This window comes from Muscardinus avellanarius (assembly GCF_963383645.1).
Source record: "Muscardinus avellanarius genome assembly, chromosome: 18".
In the NCBI taxonomy this organism is placed as follows: domain Eukaryota; kingdom Metazoa; phylum Chordata; class Mammalia; order Rodentia; family Gliridae; genus Muscardinus; species Muscardinus avellanarius.
In genome coordinates this window covers 30,856,874-30,874,331 of record NC_137804.1, presented here as the reverse complement: position 1 = coordinate 30,874,331, position 17,458 = coordinate 30,856,874, and the positions used below count along the sequence as shown (strand labels likewise).

The window sequence follows — 17,458 nt, the reverse complement described above, 5'->3', positions numbered from 1 at the left end:
ATTGTACAAGTTTCTCATTGTGTATTCCTAGGACCCACACTACCTGGAAACTTCCTAGAAATGTAGGTTCCAAGGTCCCACCCTGGAACTACTAAATCAGAACCTCTGGGTGGGGGACAGCACTGTGGGTCTTATCTGCCCTCCAGGGGATGGGAGAGAAGCTTGAGAACCACTATTTAGGGACTGGGGCTAGACCATGGGACACATTCCCTTCCTGGTGGGCTCGTAGTCCCTGGCAGGTTTCTGGATGTTGTAGCTTGTCACCTGTAAGGCAGTTGGGGTGGTGGCTGGTTCTATCTGGTGAACAGTGGCTAATAAAAGTAGCCAGGCCCTCTCTCAGTCATGTCTTGGGGAATTACTTGACATAGAGTCACCGCAGAAAATGTCCTTGATCCTGTCATTCAAAAGGCATCTCAGGGCCACAGGGGCAGTTTTAAGTTAGAGTCTCCTCTCCTATCCAGCAACTGAAGAAGACAGTGGATGACCTGCAGGCCAAGCTGACCCTGGCCAAGGGCGAGTACAAGACTGCCCTGAAGAACCTAGAGCGGATCTCAGATGAGATCCACGAGCGGCGGCGCTCCAGTGCCATGGGCCCTCGGGGCTGTGGTGTGGGGGCCGAGGGCAGCGGGACATCTGTGGAAGACCTGGTGAGCAGCCAGTCAGAGCCGGACGCTGTCTCTGGTGAGTCAGGCAAGTGGGGACCACAGCTTCTATGATCTGCTTCTATGGCTGCCTTGTCCCAGGGTCCCCACCCTTTCTGTCCACCACTGAAGGCTTTCAGAGCTGGGCAGCCATGCAGGCTACTTCTGGCACCTACTAAATATCATAGTCAGAATCCTGTCCTCAGAGGAGCTTGGAAAATGTTTTACCTCCATCCCTGAGAGTACATATTAGAATGTTCAAAATTCTGCTAAGTCCTGCAGGAAAGAGTTGTCTGAGAACAGGGACTTTTGAGTCAGATTTGATCAAACCCTAGACTTCACATCATTCCTAGTACATGACATAGACAAGAGCTGAACTTTCCATCTCAGTGTCTTGTTTGTTTTATGCAGGGTGGTGCACCCAGTATACACTCAGCAGGTGGCGCCTCTTGCTGGTGTCTGGCCAGAGACCTTTGTTCCCAGGGGCACTGTACCGCTGGAAATTATAGTTTTTTGACTTGGCTTCTATTTCATTAGTCAAGAAAGACTCCCAAACATTTGAACGTTTCACTTCTTTTCCTTTTCTGTGGGATAATTCCTGTTGGCCCTTTCCTCAGAAATTCTTTCCATCAGCAAATACTTAAGTGCCAATCCCAAGGTAAAGGGAAGTATAATTTAAGCAATGACTGGGTGTCAGTTATGTTAATGTATCATCTCATAAATCCTGTATGGCGAGGATCACAAAGACAGGTGGAGAGACTAAGTAATTGGACAGGGCCTGTGTGGCAAGCAGTGGTGTTGGGTTCTGAATTCAGGTCTGAGCCCATTTTCTGTCAAGAGTCAATGGTATGAAATGCTACAGACTCTTGAGAGATGGAGGATGAGGACAGAGAAGTAGGGAAGATAAAAGCAGGGTATGTGCACGCTGAAAGCAGAACAGGCGAGGGCTGAGGAGGCACAGGGACCATGGAATAACATGCCCAGGCCTCAGTTCCCTGGCCCACAGACTAAGGGCCATGCTGCAGGACACTGAAAAGGTTCTTTGTTCTTTGTAGCAGTGATCTAGACAGACTTTGAATGTGTCTCCTATGAGACGATGAAGTTACCTGGAAGAAACAAAGGCCCCACAGACAGATATCCCAAGCAGGGCTGCTTCTGCCTGGAAAGGACAAAGTCCTTGTCATCTTTGAGGAACTGGCTTTGTTTGAGATAGCTTACAGCAGGTCATCTCCCCTGTGTGTGGCTGTTTTGGACTGAGGTGGGGAAGAGGTCCTGATCTGTGGCTGAATTCCTCACCCTTCTTTAGGAAGCGTCCAGTGATACTGATTTCTAGGGCAGGTTTATGGTTACTGTAAGGACAGTGTCTACAGGGGCCAGCTGCTTTAGAAGCTGGAAGGAGGGCTTGGGTCACATTCCTTTGTTAGGAGCCCACAGGGACGGAGACTCTGTAGTCCCCAAGCGATGTCCAGTGGCTGCCAGTAGAGCATGTTTTGCAAGTGTTTAAGGAACTAGCTTACTATCTCTCAGACCCCACATGACTGTCCTCTGTCATCCTAGTGGCCTCAGAGGCTTTTGAAGATGACAACTGTAGCAACTTTGTATCTGAAGATGACTCGGAAACCCAGTCTGTGTCCAGCTTTAGCTCAGGCCCGATGAGCCCATCCGAGATACCTGACCAGTTCCCTGCAGCCACAAGGCCTGGCAACCTGGATCTGCCCAGCCCCGTGTCCCTGTCGGAGTTTGGGATGATGTTCCCAGTGCTGGGCCCTCGAAGCGAATGCAGTGGAGCCTCCTCCCCCGAATGTGAGGGGGAACGAGGTGAGTTGCAGCCCTGTCCCAAGTGACCCACTGCACTTTCAGCTGATCTCTTACGTTCATACTTCTGCCAAGTCTGGGAGCTCAGTGTGGCACTGCTGGGTGTGTGTGCTTTTGGCGGTGATCTCTAAGATTGTTTCCAAGGGCTGTTCTCAGGGCTCCTGGCTCTTCCCAATCAGCTCTAACAGGTCCTATGCTTCTCCTCTGAACAGTCTCCTTGGCACTCACCTGCTAGAGACATTTGTTTTTTAGCTACAAAATGAGAATGACAACATTGATCTTTTTTTTTTTTTTTTTTTTTTTTTTTGGTGGTACTGGGGTTCCTGGAAACCCTTCTACTTCTGGGTTATACTCCCAGACCTATTTTTATATTATTTTTTATTTGGAAACAGGGTGTCTTAAGCCAGCACGGCTGGCTTCGAACCTGCGTGATCCTCCTGTCCCCGCCTCCCAAGCATGAGGATTACAAGCGTGCACCACCACATCTGGCCAACATTGATCTTTAAAGACAAGGAAATATAGCCGGGCGTGGTGGCGCACGCTTGTAATCTCTGCACTCGGGAGGCGGAAACAGGAGAATCGCGCAGGTTCGAAGCCAGCCTCGGCTGGTTTAAGAGACTCTGTTTCCAAATAAAATATAAAATAGGTCTGGGAGTGTAGCCTGGAGGTAGAAGGCCCCTGTGTTCCCAAAGTATCACCAAAAAAAAAAGAAAAAAGAAAGAAAGAAAGAAAAAAAGACAAGGAATATGTAAAACACAGGTATAAAAGCGCTAGCAGTTATGAGCTGGAGAACCTCCTCTGATGGGCACTGTGGCAAGCGCTGGGAATTCTCAAGAGCTGGGCTGGCTGACTGGCTTGTGACTCACTCACTCTTAGACTTGATACCCACTTGGTAACCTTTGTATCTCTACAGGAGACAGGGCAGACGGGGCAGAGAACAAAACAAGTGACAAAGCCAACAATAATCAAGGTCTCGGCAACAGCAGTGGCCGGGCTAAGCACCAGAGCACCGCCTCCCCTGAGGGCCAGGCCTTGGAGACCCGGATGAAGCAGCTCTCCCTCCACTGCTCAAAGGGAAGAGACGAGGTTATTGCTGACATAAAAATGGTGCAGATTGGCTGATCCATCCAGGTGTGGCCCACATGCATATCAGTTATTTATATGTGAAACTGGAGAACATTTGTGCCAATAATCATTACTCTATGCCAAATCTTACGTATCTACTCTGAACTGCACTAATGAAGCTTCAGTGACCTTGAGAGCTGAAGAATTTCCTTCTGGTGAGAGCCCTGTTTTTCAGAGCAGAGCTGTTGCAGGTGGACTGTGACCAGGGTCACAGTCATTGTGAAGTGTCCCCTGTAACAGCGTTGAGGAAGCAATAACTGGTTCCTGTGAAAGACCCCAAGCCAGGAAGAGGGCTGGAAGCTTAGCCAAACTGGGGGCCACAGCTTGCGTCTCTGTCCCTTCTCACACTGTTTAGTTGGGAAAACCTGAGATGTTCTCTCATTATATCCCAGGAAATCTAAATGTTTTTTAGGAAATCCACACACAAGAACTCAAAATATTCAGAGCACATCTTTTCAACCTAGTGAAGGCTTAAAAAATATGCAAGAATATCCATTTCCATTACCTCTGGTGTTGAGATAGCTTTTAACAAAGCATGTATGCTGATACTCATTAAAACCATTTCCTAGGAAGGCTACCATGATTGCACTTTTTGGGGGAGGAAAGGTGAATGTCGGTAGGGGTGGGGATGTGGGTAGCAGGGACGTATTATAGAAGGGGACTTGTGGCTATGGGAGAGAAGGTTCTAGAGCATAACCTTATCCTGCCAGCCAAGGGGATTTATTCTGAGAAGTGCATGTGAAGAATGGTTGCCATTGTTATACCTAGATTGACAAGGTGTTAATTTCTCTGTAGTTTGTAACTTTAAAAATAATGAAATTTTTTAAGGGTTATGCTGCACTAGTATTCCTTAGAGGAAACTGTCCTTCAAGCTAGGAAAGGGAGTAGGCATGTGTTGGCAAAGGCTGTTAAATAGAAGTAATGGAGTCTGTTATGCTAATAGTCTAAGTGTTAAGACAGCTCTTTAATGTTTTCATGGTTATGCATATTTAAAGCACTATGTTCTATTTGTCCTGTTTTGTTGAAAATACTTAGCATTTCTAAGAGGAAGCAATCTCATTTCAAGTTGTCTGTTAATTCTGTCACAACTTATAGACTTTAGTTGTTTGTATATCTCTTCATATTGTAGTGGTTTCTCCTTTTTTATTGACTGACAAAGTATCCTAATTACAAGGTTATTTTGTATTTCATACCTTGAGTGTAATAAAAACTGCTTAAAAAACTTTCCTTTTGTGGGTTCAAATATGAAATCCCAATGTTGCATAAATCTGTTTTGGCAACTCTGTTGCCATAAAAAGAAGTATGGGATGCTGTACAGGTCATCAGAACTAGTTGTTAGTTGAAAGTCTGAAATCCTAATAATTTAAACCCGAATACCAAGGTCTGAATTAGGTTTTTACTTTCGCTCCTGCTAAAGCCCAGCAGTGAGGAGAGACACGCAGGGAAAGGTGGTCCTGCCAAGGAGGCTGCGCCTCACGGTGCCATCTCCTGGGGGCCAGTTGCGCTACCTGCTCTCCTCTAGAGACTGATTTAACTGATTTGTGTACATTTGGGCATTAGACTCTTAAATGCTTCCTAGGAGCCGGGCGTGGTGGCGCACGCTTGTAATCCCAGCATTCAGGAGGCTGAGACTGGAGGATCGCGGTTCGCGGACAGCCTCAGCTACTTAGTGAGGCCCTCTGCAACTCAGTGAGACCTGGTTTCAAAATGAAGAATAAAAAAATAGGGCAGGGGGTGTACCTCGGAGGTCAAATGTCCCTGGGTTCCATCCCCAGAGCCGCAAAAAACCCAAAACACACACACACAAAAAAAAACACCTCCCGCCGGGCGTGGTGGCGCACGCTTGTAATCCCCGCGCTTGGGAGGCAGAGACAGGAGGATCACGCAGGTTGGAAGCCAGCCGCACGTGCTGGCTTAGGAGACCCTGTTTCCAAATAAAAATGTAAAAATAGGTCTGGGAGTGTAGCCTGGAGGTAGAAGGGCTTCCAGGAATCCCAGTACTACCAAAAAAAAAAAAAAAAAAAAAAACTCCCTAGGTGTTTTTTGTTTGTTTTTTGTTTTTTTGGTGGTACAGGGGATGGAACCCAGGGGCTTTTATACCTCTGAGCTACACCCCCAGCCCTATTTTATAATTTATTTGAAAACAGGATCTCACTAAATTAAAAAGGGCCTAAGTACCTGAGGCTGGCTTTGAACCTGTGCAATCCTCCTGTCTCAGCCTCCCAAGCGCTGGGATTACAAGCATGTGCCACAACACCTGGCTTCCCTAGATGATTTTAAAATGCTTTCATGGAGCTGGGCATGGTGGCGCATGCTTGTAATCCCAGCATTCGGGAGGCTGAAACTGGAGGATCGCAGTTCACAGATAACCTCAACTACTAAGCATGACCCTGTTTCAAAATAAAGAGTAAAAAAATTGGGCAGGGGGTGTAGCTCAGAGGTCAAATGCCCCTGGGCTCCATCCCCAGACGGGCAAAAAAAAAAAAAGAAAAAAAGAAAGAAAATGCTTTCATGGTTGAGAATCATCAGTTATCATGGACCTTTTCTCTAGTAAAAACATTAGAGTACTTTGACTTAAACTGTGGAAATGCACATTTAAAAGTTTAAATGAAGCTGGGTGTGGTGGTGCATGCTTGTAATCCCAGCAGGAGGATCTGGCTTTGCAGACAGCCTCAGCTACTTAGTGAGGCCCTTTACGACTCAGTGAGACCCTGTTTCAAAATAAAGAATGAAAAACAGAGCAGGGGGTATAGCTTGGAGGTAGAATGCCCCTGGGTTCCATCCCCAGTACCACAAAAAAAAAGTTTAAATGAGTGCATTTCATATTAAAGCATGGTATGAGAAAAGGTGCATGGCTAGTCAGTCAATAATCATGATTAAGATGTTTTACCTAGTAGTATTTCATATCAGAAGTTCGTGAAAACCCCCTCTCCTAACCCCCATACTGGGGACTGAACCCAGGAACACTCTACCCTCGCTAAGTAGCCGAGGCTGTCCACAAACTGCCGTCTGGTCTCAGCCTCCTCCCGAATGCTGGGATTACAAGCGTGCACCCCCACGCCCAGCTCTGGCCTCAAACTTTAAATCCACTTCTTCAGCCTCCTGTGCCACCTGCCTAGCTCTTTTCCTATGTCTTAAAATAACTACTAAACAGTGTACTTGAATTCCAGGGAGCCTCTATTCTCAGTCTCAGTTCAGTTTTCATGTAAAATCCTCTTGTACTGTGGATTCTACCCCTAATAAAAACAAGGAGACTTTCTTGAATTATTAGCAAAAACTATTCCCTACCATTGAGGTGTTCACCCCCCCCTTTTTTGGGGGGGTGCCATTTGGAAAAACAAAACCAAAATTGGGTTAGTGTCAAGTTCCTCGGAAATGAGCGTACAGTGAATTTCTGGCTTGAAAATCTGTTACCCAGAGTGTTGTACTTTACATTTGCTTTTTGTATATGGCAGCTACCAAAGAATAGTTTATTTTAGAATTTACCTCTAAGTGGAGAGAATGAAATGCAGAGAATGGAAATGGAATGGAGTTTTCTAAAGCCTGAAAACAATCAAGGTATAGTGCTGTATCCCTTATTTGGGCCTTGGGACTTAGAATAAACTGCCTTCCTGCCTCAGTTCCCCTTCCCGTTGCCTGCCACTTGCTCGTCCCCTGCGCTAGGCAGAGAATGCAAACCACCTTTGGCTCTGGTCCTTCTATTTACATTTCTAGTTGCTGCAGTCTTACTTTCTATGCTCTGACATCTAATTCTCTTCTGGGAATCTCCTGTTCTCTTAACCTCTCTCCCTACCCCCTCTTGTTTTCTGGTATCTCCTGTTGTTACTCTTTACAGTTACTGCTTTGAAAAACTTAGTTACTTCCCTAAAATCAGTTCTTAATCATCTTGAACTCACATTGACTTCTGTTTTGGGGGTGACCTCAGTATCTGTACCATAGGCTGATACCAGATCTGAATTTTTCTGGAAAGTTTTACTTTTAAAATTACCTTCTCTGACTCTGGGCATCTGTGCATGTGCTGAAATTAGAACCTGAGTCATCCTTCATCTCCCTCTGGCAGTCCCTGACTCATTTTTTCTATTTCAGATCCGTCCCACGGTTGTGATTCAGAACTTCACAAGGGCCTGGACTGTCTCCCCTCCCTGTCACCAGCTCATTCAGTCATTCAGTGCTGGTGCAGGTCTGTGCGCCGCAGCTCGCCTCTACCCCAAGATCGGAAGGAACGGAGATGCTGCGTCAGAAGCCACTGAAGAGTAATTCATTAGTGATTAGAAATTTCTCTCTTCTTGCAGAGAATGGAAATAGAATGGAGTTTTCTAATACTGACAAACTGATGAACCTGCGGCGTTATCTGAGGCTTGTTTCCTTAGCTGTAGGAACAAAAAAATAGTGCCTATATTTTCAGTCACTAGGAAGATTAACTACTGGCTACTTTTATAATCTGCATTTTGAAGCTTTACTTTCAAGGTTCAAGTTAAAATACCAATTCTTCAAGTAAGTTTTTACACTGGTCCTGCCAGAATTAATCTTTCCCTTACTTACACCATAGCGTTCTATTTGAAGTTCACTATAGACAAAGGTTCACATTATAGAGCTGACTTTTGAGGGTAGGGATTATTTCAATTTGCATCATGTGTTTATAATAAAAATACAGCTTTTATGATGTGGACACAAATCCATGCATTTCCACCAAAAAATAAATTTAGCCAAATTAGTCCACTTAAAATTAGTAGTTAATGCTAGGTCCTGGGGCAGATGGTTAAACTTCACCGAGTCAAGAGGCTGAGGCAAATTTGAAGGCAGCCTCTGCAACTTAGCAAGAACTTTTGTCAAAATAAAATAGAAGACTGGAGGTGCAGCTCAGCGCACAGCACTCACCGAGCATGAATGATGCCCTGGATTCCCAACACTAGAAAAAAAAATTACTATGCTAAAATTTTTAAAATTTGTGCTAAAAGTCTTACATATTTATCAAAGTGAAATCTCATTTATGTAAAACTCTGACACTGTTCCCCCTGCCCCCCCTGATACTGGGGATTGAACCCAGGGGCATTCTATTCCAAGTTCTCTAGCCCTTTTTATTTTTAGTTTTTGAAAACATGTCTCATTAGGTTGCTGAGGCTGGTCTCAAACCTGCAATCCTCTTGTCTCAGTCTCCCAAGAACTGGGATTACAGGCATGTGTCACCACACCTGGCAAACCACTGAATTTTTTTGTGTGGTGCTGGGAATGAAATCCAGGGGCCTTCCACCTCCAGGCCACACGCCCAGACCTTTTTTGTATTTTATTTGGAAACAGGGTCTCAGTAAGTTGCTGAGAGCCTCACTAAGTAGCCAAGGCGGGTTTCAAACCTGTGTGATCCTCCTGTCTCAGCCTCCCAAGTAGTGGGATTACAAGAGTGCCCCACCATGCCTGGCCAAGCCATTCAATTTTTTGAAGCACGTATTTCCATACAAATAACCTGTTCTCTTTTAGATGGAACACACTAGATAAAATATTTTAATAAATCAAGTTCTCTAAACTGTAGCTTTCATAAGTATAAACATTTTATTTCAATTAAAGGCAATAGAAATACAAAGTAAGAAGTTTTGATAATTATAAAGTAGAGACAATGAAAAAGCCCACCCTATCAATTTTCAGACCTTTAAGATCTCAAGCATCATCTGTTCTGATGGATTTTTATGTAAACAGCTGGACATTTACCCAAAACTAGTTCTTGACAATACACATTTTCTGGATGCTATATAACCCAATCACCATAAGTTAAATTCTCAATTACTTTCTTCAAAGTGATGGTACCACAAGAACACTGAACTGTGGAGCAATTTTTAAAAGACTATATAAACTAAACTGTAATGTCTTCATTATCTCAGATTACAACTTGTCAACCTGGTAAATGTAATTGCAATGGTGCAATTACACTTCAGTAGTAGGTGTCTAACCTTGACAACCTGCATTTTTAAGCCTGAGCATCCTCATGCTAAGCTAATTAATACTTCTAAAAGTTTTATCCTTTCATAACTTCTGGGCAACAATAAAAATTTAATATCACAAAGTCATAAATACAAAGGTAAAATTATAGTGACATGATTCATTTGGTAATCAGTTGCCCAAGATTGTGTACAGTGCAGGTTTAACTTACAACATGCTCTATAAAAATGGGAAACATAATGTAAATATTTCAGGATCTTAAACCTGCCTGCCTGCCATTCCACTCAACAAGTGTTAGGTCCCTCATTTTCCTCATCTGGTCTCAGCTCCCTTGGCCTCTTAGCAAAAGCATCTCACAGTGATGACTGAGTGTAATCTTTAATTATGCGTAATTTTTACACAGTGGCCTCTAAATGCAAGCCACCTCTCTCTATATACAAAACGATGTAAACAGTACTTCTAGGTTGATTAAGGTAGCTCCAACTATATACAATTCTTACCACACACCATGACAAGCACCAGATTCCACTGTAACACATTTTTAAATTTAGTTCTTTTCCGATTGTTGAGTTTGTCATCCCAAACATGTTCTCCTCACTTGAAGACGTGACATTTGGTAAATCTAAAATCCAGTAATTGCTGAGATATCTCCATCACTGAAGTTGTGTTGTCTTGATGGGGATGACACTATTAAAGTCCAAGAAAAAAGGTCCTTCTTGTTTAGGCAAGAAAGTACTGGGAATGATATTGAAGATCCCAGCAGGTATATTTTCTAATTCCAGGTAGCAAAATCCACACCTGTTTTTCAGGGAAAATGAGAGTAAGATTTATAGACGATGCCACAAAAAAGTATAAACTCAATACAAACAAAATGCCAGTATTACCTATAGTCACCACTCGATTTCCTCTGAAAGCCATGGGGACCAGGATCTCCCACAGTAGACACTGTGACAACCTCAAACCCAACACTATATTGCCTAGTGTTAAAAATGAAAAGCATTACTGTGTTAGTAAATAATCACAAATAAACACATGCTTTAAGATAAGTGCAAATGAACTAACAGATCAAGTACATGCTTTTGTGTGTGGGTGTGGTACTGGGGATTGAGCCCAGTACATTCTACCTCCAAGCGATACCCTAGCCCTATTTTATTTATTTACTTAAATCTTGAAACAGGATCTAACTTGCCAAGGGTGGGCCTTGAACCTACAATCCTCCCATCTCAACCTCCAAAGTACTGGGATTACAGGCATGTACTAGCAAGCTCAAAATATGCTTTTTCTGAACTTCAATAGGAGAAAACAGTATTTTGAAAACATGTATACTATTTTTTACTCTTAATTATATGAGGCATTTATATTTTTAAGTTGAAGCCATAAATACTATGTGTTAAGCTTATTATAAAAGAGACCATATTTTTACCACAGGCTGCCCAAGGAATAATTTAAAAATAAAATGCTCAGCCGGGCGTGGTGGCACACGTTTGTAATCCCAGCATTTGGGAGGCTGAGACAGGAGGATCACAGTTTGTGGATAGCCTCAGCTACTTAGTGAGGCCCTTTGCAACTCAGTGAAACCCTATTTCAAAATAAAGAATAAAAAATAGGGCTGGGGATTTAGCTTGGAGGTAGAATGCCCCTGGGTTTGATCCCCAGTACCACAAAATAAATAAATAAATAAATAAAATGCTTAATTAAACTTAAAAATGAAAGTGTCACTTTAATAGGCAGATAAGTCTATGAAGCAGGAAAGAAAACCTTGGAATAAAACCTAAATGTACAGAAATAAATCAGCATATGATAAACTTTACGTTCCAAATCAGTGAAAGGAAGGTCTAATTTAGATGTTGAGGTGACAAAAAAAAAATTTTTTTTAAATGTTAAATTAGCCGGGCGTGGTGATGCACGCCTGTAATCCTCGTGCTTGGGAGGCTGAGACAGGAGGATCGCACAGGTTCAAAGCCAGCCTCAGCTACTTTGTGAGGCTCTCAGCAACTTTGTGAGACCCTGTTTCCAAATATTAAAAAAGGGCTGGGAGTATAGCCCAGAGGTAGAAAGCCCCTGGGTTCCACCCCCAGTACCACCAAATAAATAAGTAAATAAAAAATTAAAAAATGTTAAATTATATTTCACACCAAATACACGTCTGTATAATCTTCTAGACGCTACTGATATGACTTTCATTTTAAGTTTGTGCTCCACCTAGAACTGATTTTTAGATTTGATGTACGACAGATCTAATTACTACTACTTAGACATGGATACCCAATTATTCCATACCATTCACCTCAGGTTTTTGGTGTGGGTTTTTTTGTTTGTTTGTTTGTTTTTGTTTTGTTTTGTTTTCTGGTACTAGGGATTGAACTCCTGGGCATTCTACCTCCAGAACTATGGTCCCAGCCCTTTTTTATTTTGAAACATGTTCTCACTAAGTTGTTAAGGCTGCCTTGAACCTAGGATTTTCTTGTCTCAGCCGCCCACGTACTGGATGTGCACCGCTGTGCCCAGCCCCCATTCCTTTATAATCCTGTTGTCACGAATCAAAGCCAGGGTTTGCACAGCCATCTCTAAGCTGGGACCCACTTGGTTAGTTTTCATACAGTGTGGCTGCTTTAAGAAAGCTGCTCTTCACAAACCTTGGTCCTCTCAGCTCCACCAGTAATGGCCCCGTCTTTTCCATATGGAATTGGTAGATGGGGTTATTTTTGTGAGTCTCTTGGAAATTTCCACAGCCTCCAGCACTCTGACCACTCCACTTTCCATTAATCTAATAAAATAAAGCTTTTGTATTAGGAAAATTTTACATTTTCTGATTCCACTCTAAAGACAGAGCTCTCCCCACCTTTTTAAAGCATTTCTCCACCACCCTCTCCGGTCTTCATTTGCCACCAGCCACCAGTGGAGTCTCCATCCTAGCCAGGCTGCTTCGCTACACTCCATCTCTCAGCCTGTGACCGAGCTGTTCTCTCTGCTGGGACTCTACCCACAATCTTCTCTACATATCTACTGCCCACACTACAAAGTTATTTTCAAACTCTACTTTAAAGGTCCAGCCACTTCTCTAACAACCAAGGTTTGTGTTAATCTTTTTTCTTTGAATTACTTGTTTCTATCTACAAAAACACCTAAGGAAGCTCAGTGAAGAGCTTGAAAGGCAGAGGCTACTTATATTTCCCCCCTGTATTCCAGACAAACCCAGAGTATTTTTATTTCCTAATAAGTGTGAAGAACAAAGAAGGGAAAGGCAATTCTAAACAAATGCGGAGATTAAAATTCAGAGAAAGAATTTTCTTACCCGTTTTGATAAGGTGTATGGTGAAGGAATCTTTGAAAAAGTAAAGCTGCATGCTGAATATACCTATATTTAAAAAAAACAGCCCAGCACAAAAAAAAGATTATACTGAGAAACTTCATACTTATAAAAACATCAAAGTAGTAAAAATATATTGGGTTTATTATAAAACTAAAAAATGAGTTGGCATACACCAGATATTCTATAGGCAGCATGGGATCAAGTTAGGTTTAATGAACTGGGAAGCTAAGGATCTTAGCTTTCTCTGCTACTGTGTGTAACTCGGGACAGATCAACTTTTCCAGGCCTTGGCTTTTGCATCTGAAGAATGAAGGAGTGATGGCAGCTCCCACTGTCCTATTAAAAATCTATTCAAATTGGACTTCACTTCTATATGGCAAATAAATCTAAGCAGAACAAAATTACATGCACGCTTGTAATCCCACCGACTTGGGAGGCTGAGACAGGAGGATCACACAGGTTCAAAGCCAGCCTTAGCTACTTAGTGAGGCTCTCAGCAACTTAGTGAGACCCTGTTTCCAAATAAAGTATAAAAATAGGTCTGGGAGTATAGCCCAGAGGTAGAAAAACCCATGGGTTCCATACCCAGTACCACAAAACAAACAAACAAACAAAAAAAAAACCTGAGTTTATTAGTTCAAAATACCGTATTACCTCAGGACTATTACTGTAAAAGTGAAAATGTTCATTCAAAATGTTATTCAAATTAAGTTGTTGCTTCTCAAAAATATTGTTTACAGGAAGCATAATTTAATATTAATAAATATATTTAAAAAGAGAACAATGGCCAGGCAAGTTAGTGTATGCCTGTAATCCTGGAACTTGGGAGGCTGAGACAGGAAGATCTCGGGCTCAAGGTCAAACTCAGGAAGTAGTGAGATTTGCATCAGCTTATCAAGATCCTGTTTCAAAGCAAAAATAAAATAGCTCGGAGGTAGAATTCCCCAGGTTCTATCCCCAGTACCACACACACACACACAAAGATGATAATGAATTTCCAGAAATAAATTTTTCTTCAGATAGTCCCATTTACAATGCAGAGCATGTTATGTACTTTATACTACTGAGTTTTTTCACTGTATGTTGGTTTTACTCACCCGTACTGTGTAATGGATTGTATTCTGTTTTTCATACTGAGAAACCACTAGTGTAAAGGTGTGGGTTCCAGGCATGGTCAACTTTATCTTAGTCAAATAATGAGGGCTATTAATTCGGATTCCATCAATGTATGGAGGCGGGTCAGCTGCAGACAGACAAGTAAGTTTACAGAAAAGGAGACTTTAGATTCTAAAGTTATATACTTGCTAAAGGTAATTAAATGAATTGACATGCCCTGAAATGATTCATGATATTAGTGATTATTAATTTTTTTTGTATGTGTGTGGGCTAGGAATTGAACCCAGGGGCATTCTACGTCCGAGCTACACCCCTAGCCTGATTTTTTATTCTTTATTTTGAAACAGGTTCTCACTAAGTTGTGGATGGCCTAAGTAGCTGAGGCTGGCCACGAACCCAGATCTTCCTGTCTCAGCCTCCCAAGTACTGGGATTACAAGTGTGTACCACAATGCCCGGCTCAAATTATGATTTTAATTTGAAACTTTGGTTTCAAATAGTGTCTAACAAAAGCAACACTACTATATATTCTATGAGTCATAACAATACTTGCTATTTGCTTTGTTTTACATCTCATTAATTCTCAATATGTGCTTTATTTTTCTCTAGTAAAGAATTTTAAAGTCAAGATTAGCTTTTTTTTTTTTCCTTTTGAGGTGAAAAAATTCTTAAAGATACAAAAAAGCAGATGGACATGGTGGCGCTCACTTGTAATCCCAGTACTTGGGAGGCTGAGCCAAGACGATCACAGGTTCATGGACAGCCTCAGCTACTTACTGAGGCCCTCTGTAACTTAGTGAAACCTTGTTTCAAAATAAAGAATAAAAAATAAGGCTGATGGTATAGCTCAGAAGTAGAATACCCCTGGGTTCAATCCTCAGTACTGAAAAAAAAAAAAAGCATATATATATCTATATCTATATATTCCCCATCACTCAGGGCTTGGGGTCTAGTAGTTTATTTTTTTAAAAGTCTTTTCTAACAACTACCCTTCTCCTATTCCCTTCCACTGATAGATTAAGTGGGCATCTTTTCAGACTTTTAATACATATACGCACAAATATATCAACCTGAAAATGGATGAGTTAACAAAGTTGTTTTCTGTGTGAGTAATCTTGGATTTGAAAGCATTTCAGAATTTCAGATTGGGGATGTTCAATTTGTAAAGTCCATGGAAACATTCTAAAATCCGAATATAATCAAAAATCTGAAATACTTCTGGTCCCACGCATTTGAGGTAAAGAATACTGACAGTGTGTGTGTAGATATAGTATATGTCTTATTTTATATCTTTCACTTTTCACTCAACATGTTTTTATGACCTACACTGTTATACAGATAGTTTTATTCCTTTTAACTACCTGTATAATACTCTACATTATGAATATGAGATTTTTATATATGCCTCCAACTGGTTATTCAGAAAAATTTAGATGTTCAGATTGTCTCTAATATTTTGTTATTATGAACAATGCTGCATGGTATGGTACATTATTTGGTAGTCTCAGCAGTCGTGCTTGATACAATAAAATCAATTTAAGTATGCCAATTAGTACCTGTCATTTAAGGTCAATGCTACACCTTCATTTAATTTATCTAAGAACAATGAATATTTGTAATGTGACCTATTCAAGGAACTAAATATTTTAGTATTGCAAACAAGTAATAAGTCTATTACAGGTGGGAAGAGAAAAAGAAGGGACGTATCTGTGATCTTGGTTGAGGTTTTTAACTAATGCCTCAGTTTATTCTTATATCAATGGGGGACAGGGCCTGTCCTATTTACTTCAGGGTACTGTGGTGAAAATAAAACCATAAACCTGAAAGTACTCTGAAAAAGCAAAATCACAAATAATACGCCTTCATATGTAAAGAATAATCTTAGTTTAAAAAATAAAAATAGCTGGGTATGGTGGCGCTTGCTTGTAAACCCAGCATTCAGGAGGCTGAGACAGGAAGACCACGGTTTGCAGCCTCAGCTACTGAGGCCCTTTGCAACTTAGTGAGACCCTGTTTCAAAATAAAGAATAAAGAATAGGATGAGGAGTGTAGCTCGGAGGTAGAATGCCCCTGGGTTCCATCCCCACTACCACAAATAAAAATAATACATGTGTGTGGGGGGTACTGGGGATGGAACTACCTCTGGGCAACACCCCCAGAAATATATTGTTTTAAATTTGGAAATAGGATCCCACTAAGTTGTTGAGAGCCTCACTAAATTGCTGAGATTGGCTTCGACCTGTGATCCTCCAGTCTCAGCCTCCCAAGTATTGGGATTACAGGCATGAGCCACCATGCCCAGCAGTAACAGATACATTTGAAATTGAAAAGCTATATAACATTTTCATGCTAGGAATATATGCATAATATTTGTTTTAATTTTATAATGACCAACATATAAAAAAATTGGTATTTGTCAGCAAATCTATAATGTGCCGTGCACTACTCCAGGATCTAGGGCTAGCCCTGCCTTCAACACAGTGTAATGGGGAAGAATGCCATATTTTCCTATGATTAAGCAAAATGAGACATAAACAACTTTTGATCATCTCTCCCATCACTGCCCATTTCTTTTTGCACTGCCATCTTGAAAGAACTGTCAACAACTACTTACATCACAGTCTCTTCTTAAATCATTCCACTTGGGCTCTGAGCCTTATTCAAGGTCAACAACAACTGACAGATTTCTAAGTCAACTGTCTTCTCCAACCTAATCTTGGCTGACTTCTCAAACACAAACAAATGCAACTTGGAGCATTGCCTTAGCTTGAGTTGTCAAACCTCACTCTACTTCATCAAGCACTTTGTCCAAATTCTTTTTATAGCACCTGGTCCTCTGTCCAACCTCAAAATACAGGAGAACACAAGGGTCACATCCTAGGTGTTCAACTGTTGTCAAAAATGATTACTATACAGTCCTACCTTCAAATGCCATTTCTATGCCCCTGACTCCTCAATCTGTACCTCTAATACTATCCTCACCGCAGAACTATACTCAGAAATCCAAACTGCTCACTTGACCTTGATAATTTTCTCTTGGATATCTAGATATCTCAAATTTAACAAATAAAAAACTGACTTGACTTTTATAACACCATGACAAATCTCCTCCCCACATATGACCAATACTTGCCCATCTGAGTAACTATTACATCTTTCCAGAGCTAAGGAAAAAAAATTATTAGAATCACCCTTTGCCGGGCATGGTGGTGCACGCTTGTAATCCCAGCATTCAGGAGGCTGAGACCAGAGGATCGCAGTTCAGACAGCCTCAGCTACTTAGGTCCTCTGCAACTTATTGAGACCCTGTTTCAAAATAAAGAATAAAAAATAGGACAGGGGGTGTAGCTTGGAGGTCAAATGTCCCTGGGTTCCATTCCCAGACCCGCAAAAAAGGGGGTTGGGACTGGGTTTGACTTGGTGATCAAATGCCCCAAGTTTAATTCCCAATAAAAAATGTAGCTTAAATATCAGAAATTGTGTGTGTGTGTGTGTGTGTGTGTGTGTGTGTGTGTGTT

At 41.6% G+C, this 17,458-nt stretch overlaps 2 protein-coding genes across 13 annotated transcripts in view; one reads left to right on the top strand and one right to left on the bottom strand.

The window, feature by feature from the left end:
- SH3BP5 (SH3 domain binding protein 5) overlaps positions 1-3,578 on the top strand; it is a gene marked incomplete at both ends in the record, with an annotated part of 79,858 nt that extends 76,280 nt beyond the window's left edge. For 6 of the 7 annotated variants that reach the window (XM_080715040.1, XM_080715042.1, XM_080715041.1 and 3 more), the window contains 3 exons: positions 462-681; positions 2,199-2,459; positions 3,370-3,578. In XM_080715040.1, the coding sequence (XP_080571166.1) occupies positions 462-681; positions 2,199-2,459; positions 3,370-3,578 (690 nt within the window). The remainder of the gene's footprint in view (positions 1-461; positions 682-2,198; positions 2,460-3,369) is intronic. The other variant, XM_080715039.1, reaches the window with a different exon arrangement.
- A 6,587-nt stretch (positions 3,579-10,165) lies between these two features.
- CAPN7 (calpain 7) overlaps positions 10,166-17,458 on the bottom strand; it is a gene marked incomplete at both ends in the record, with an annotated part of 56,651 nt that continues 49,358 nt past the window's right edge. For 2 of the 6 annotated variants that reach the window (XM_080715271.1, XM_080715273.1), the window contains 5 exons: positions 10,166-10,310; positions 10,397-10,489; positions 12,149-12,279; positions 12,808-12,870; positions 13,923-14,068. In XM_080715271.1, coding sequence (XP_080571397.1) covers positions 10,166-10,310; positions 10,397-10,489; positions 12,149-12,279; positions 12,808-12,870; positions 13,923-14,068 — 578 coding nt within the window. The remainder of the gene's footprint in view (positions 10,311-10,396; positions 10,490-12,148; positions 12,280-12,807; positions 12,871-13,922; positions 14,069-17,458) is intronic. The other 4 variants (XM_080715274.1, XM_080715276.1, XM_080715272.1 and 1 more) reach the window with 3 other exon arrangements.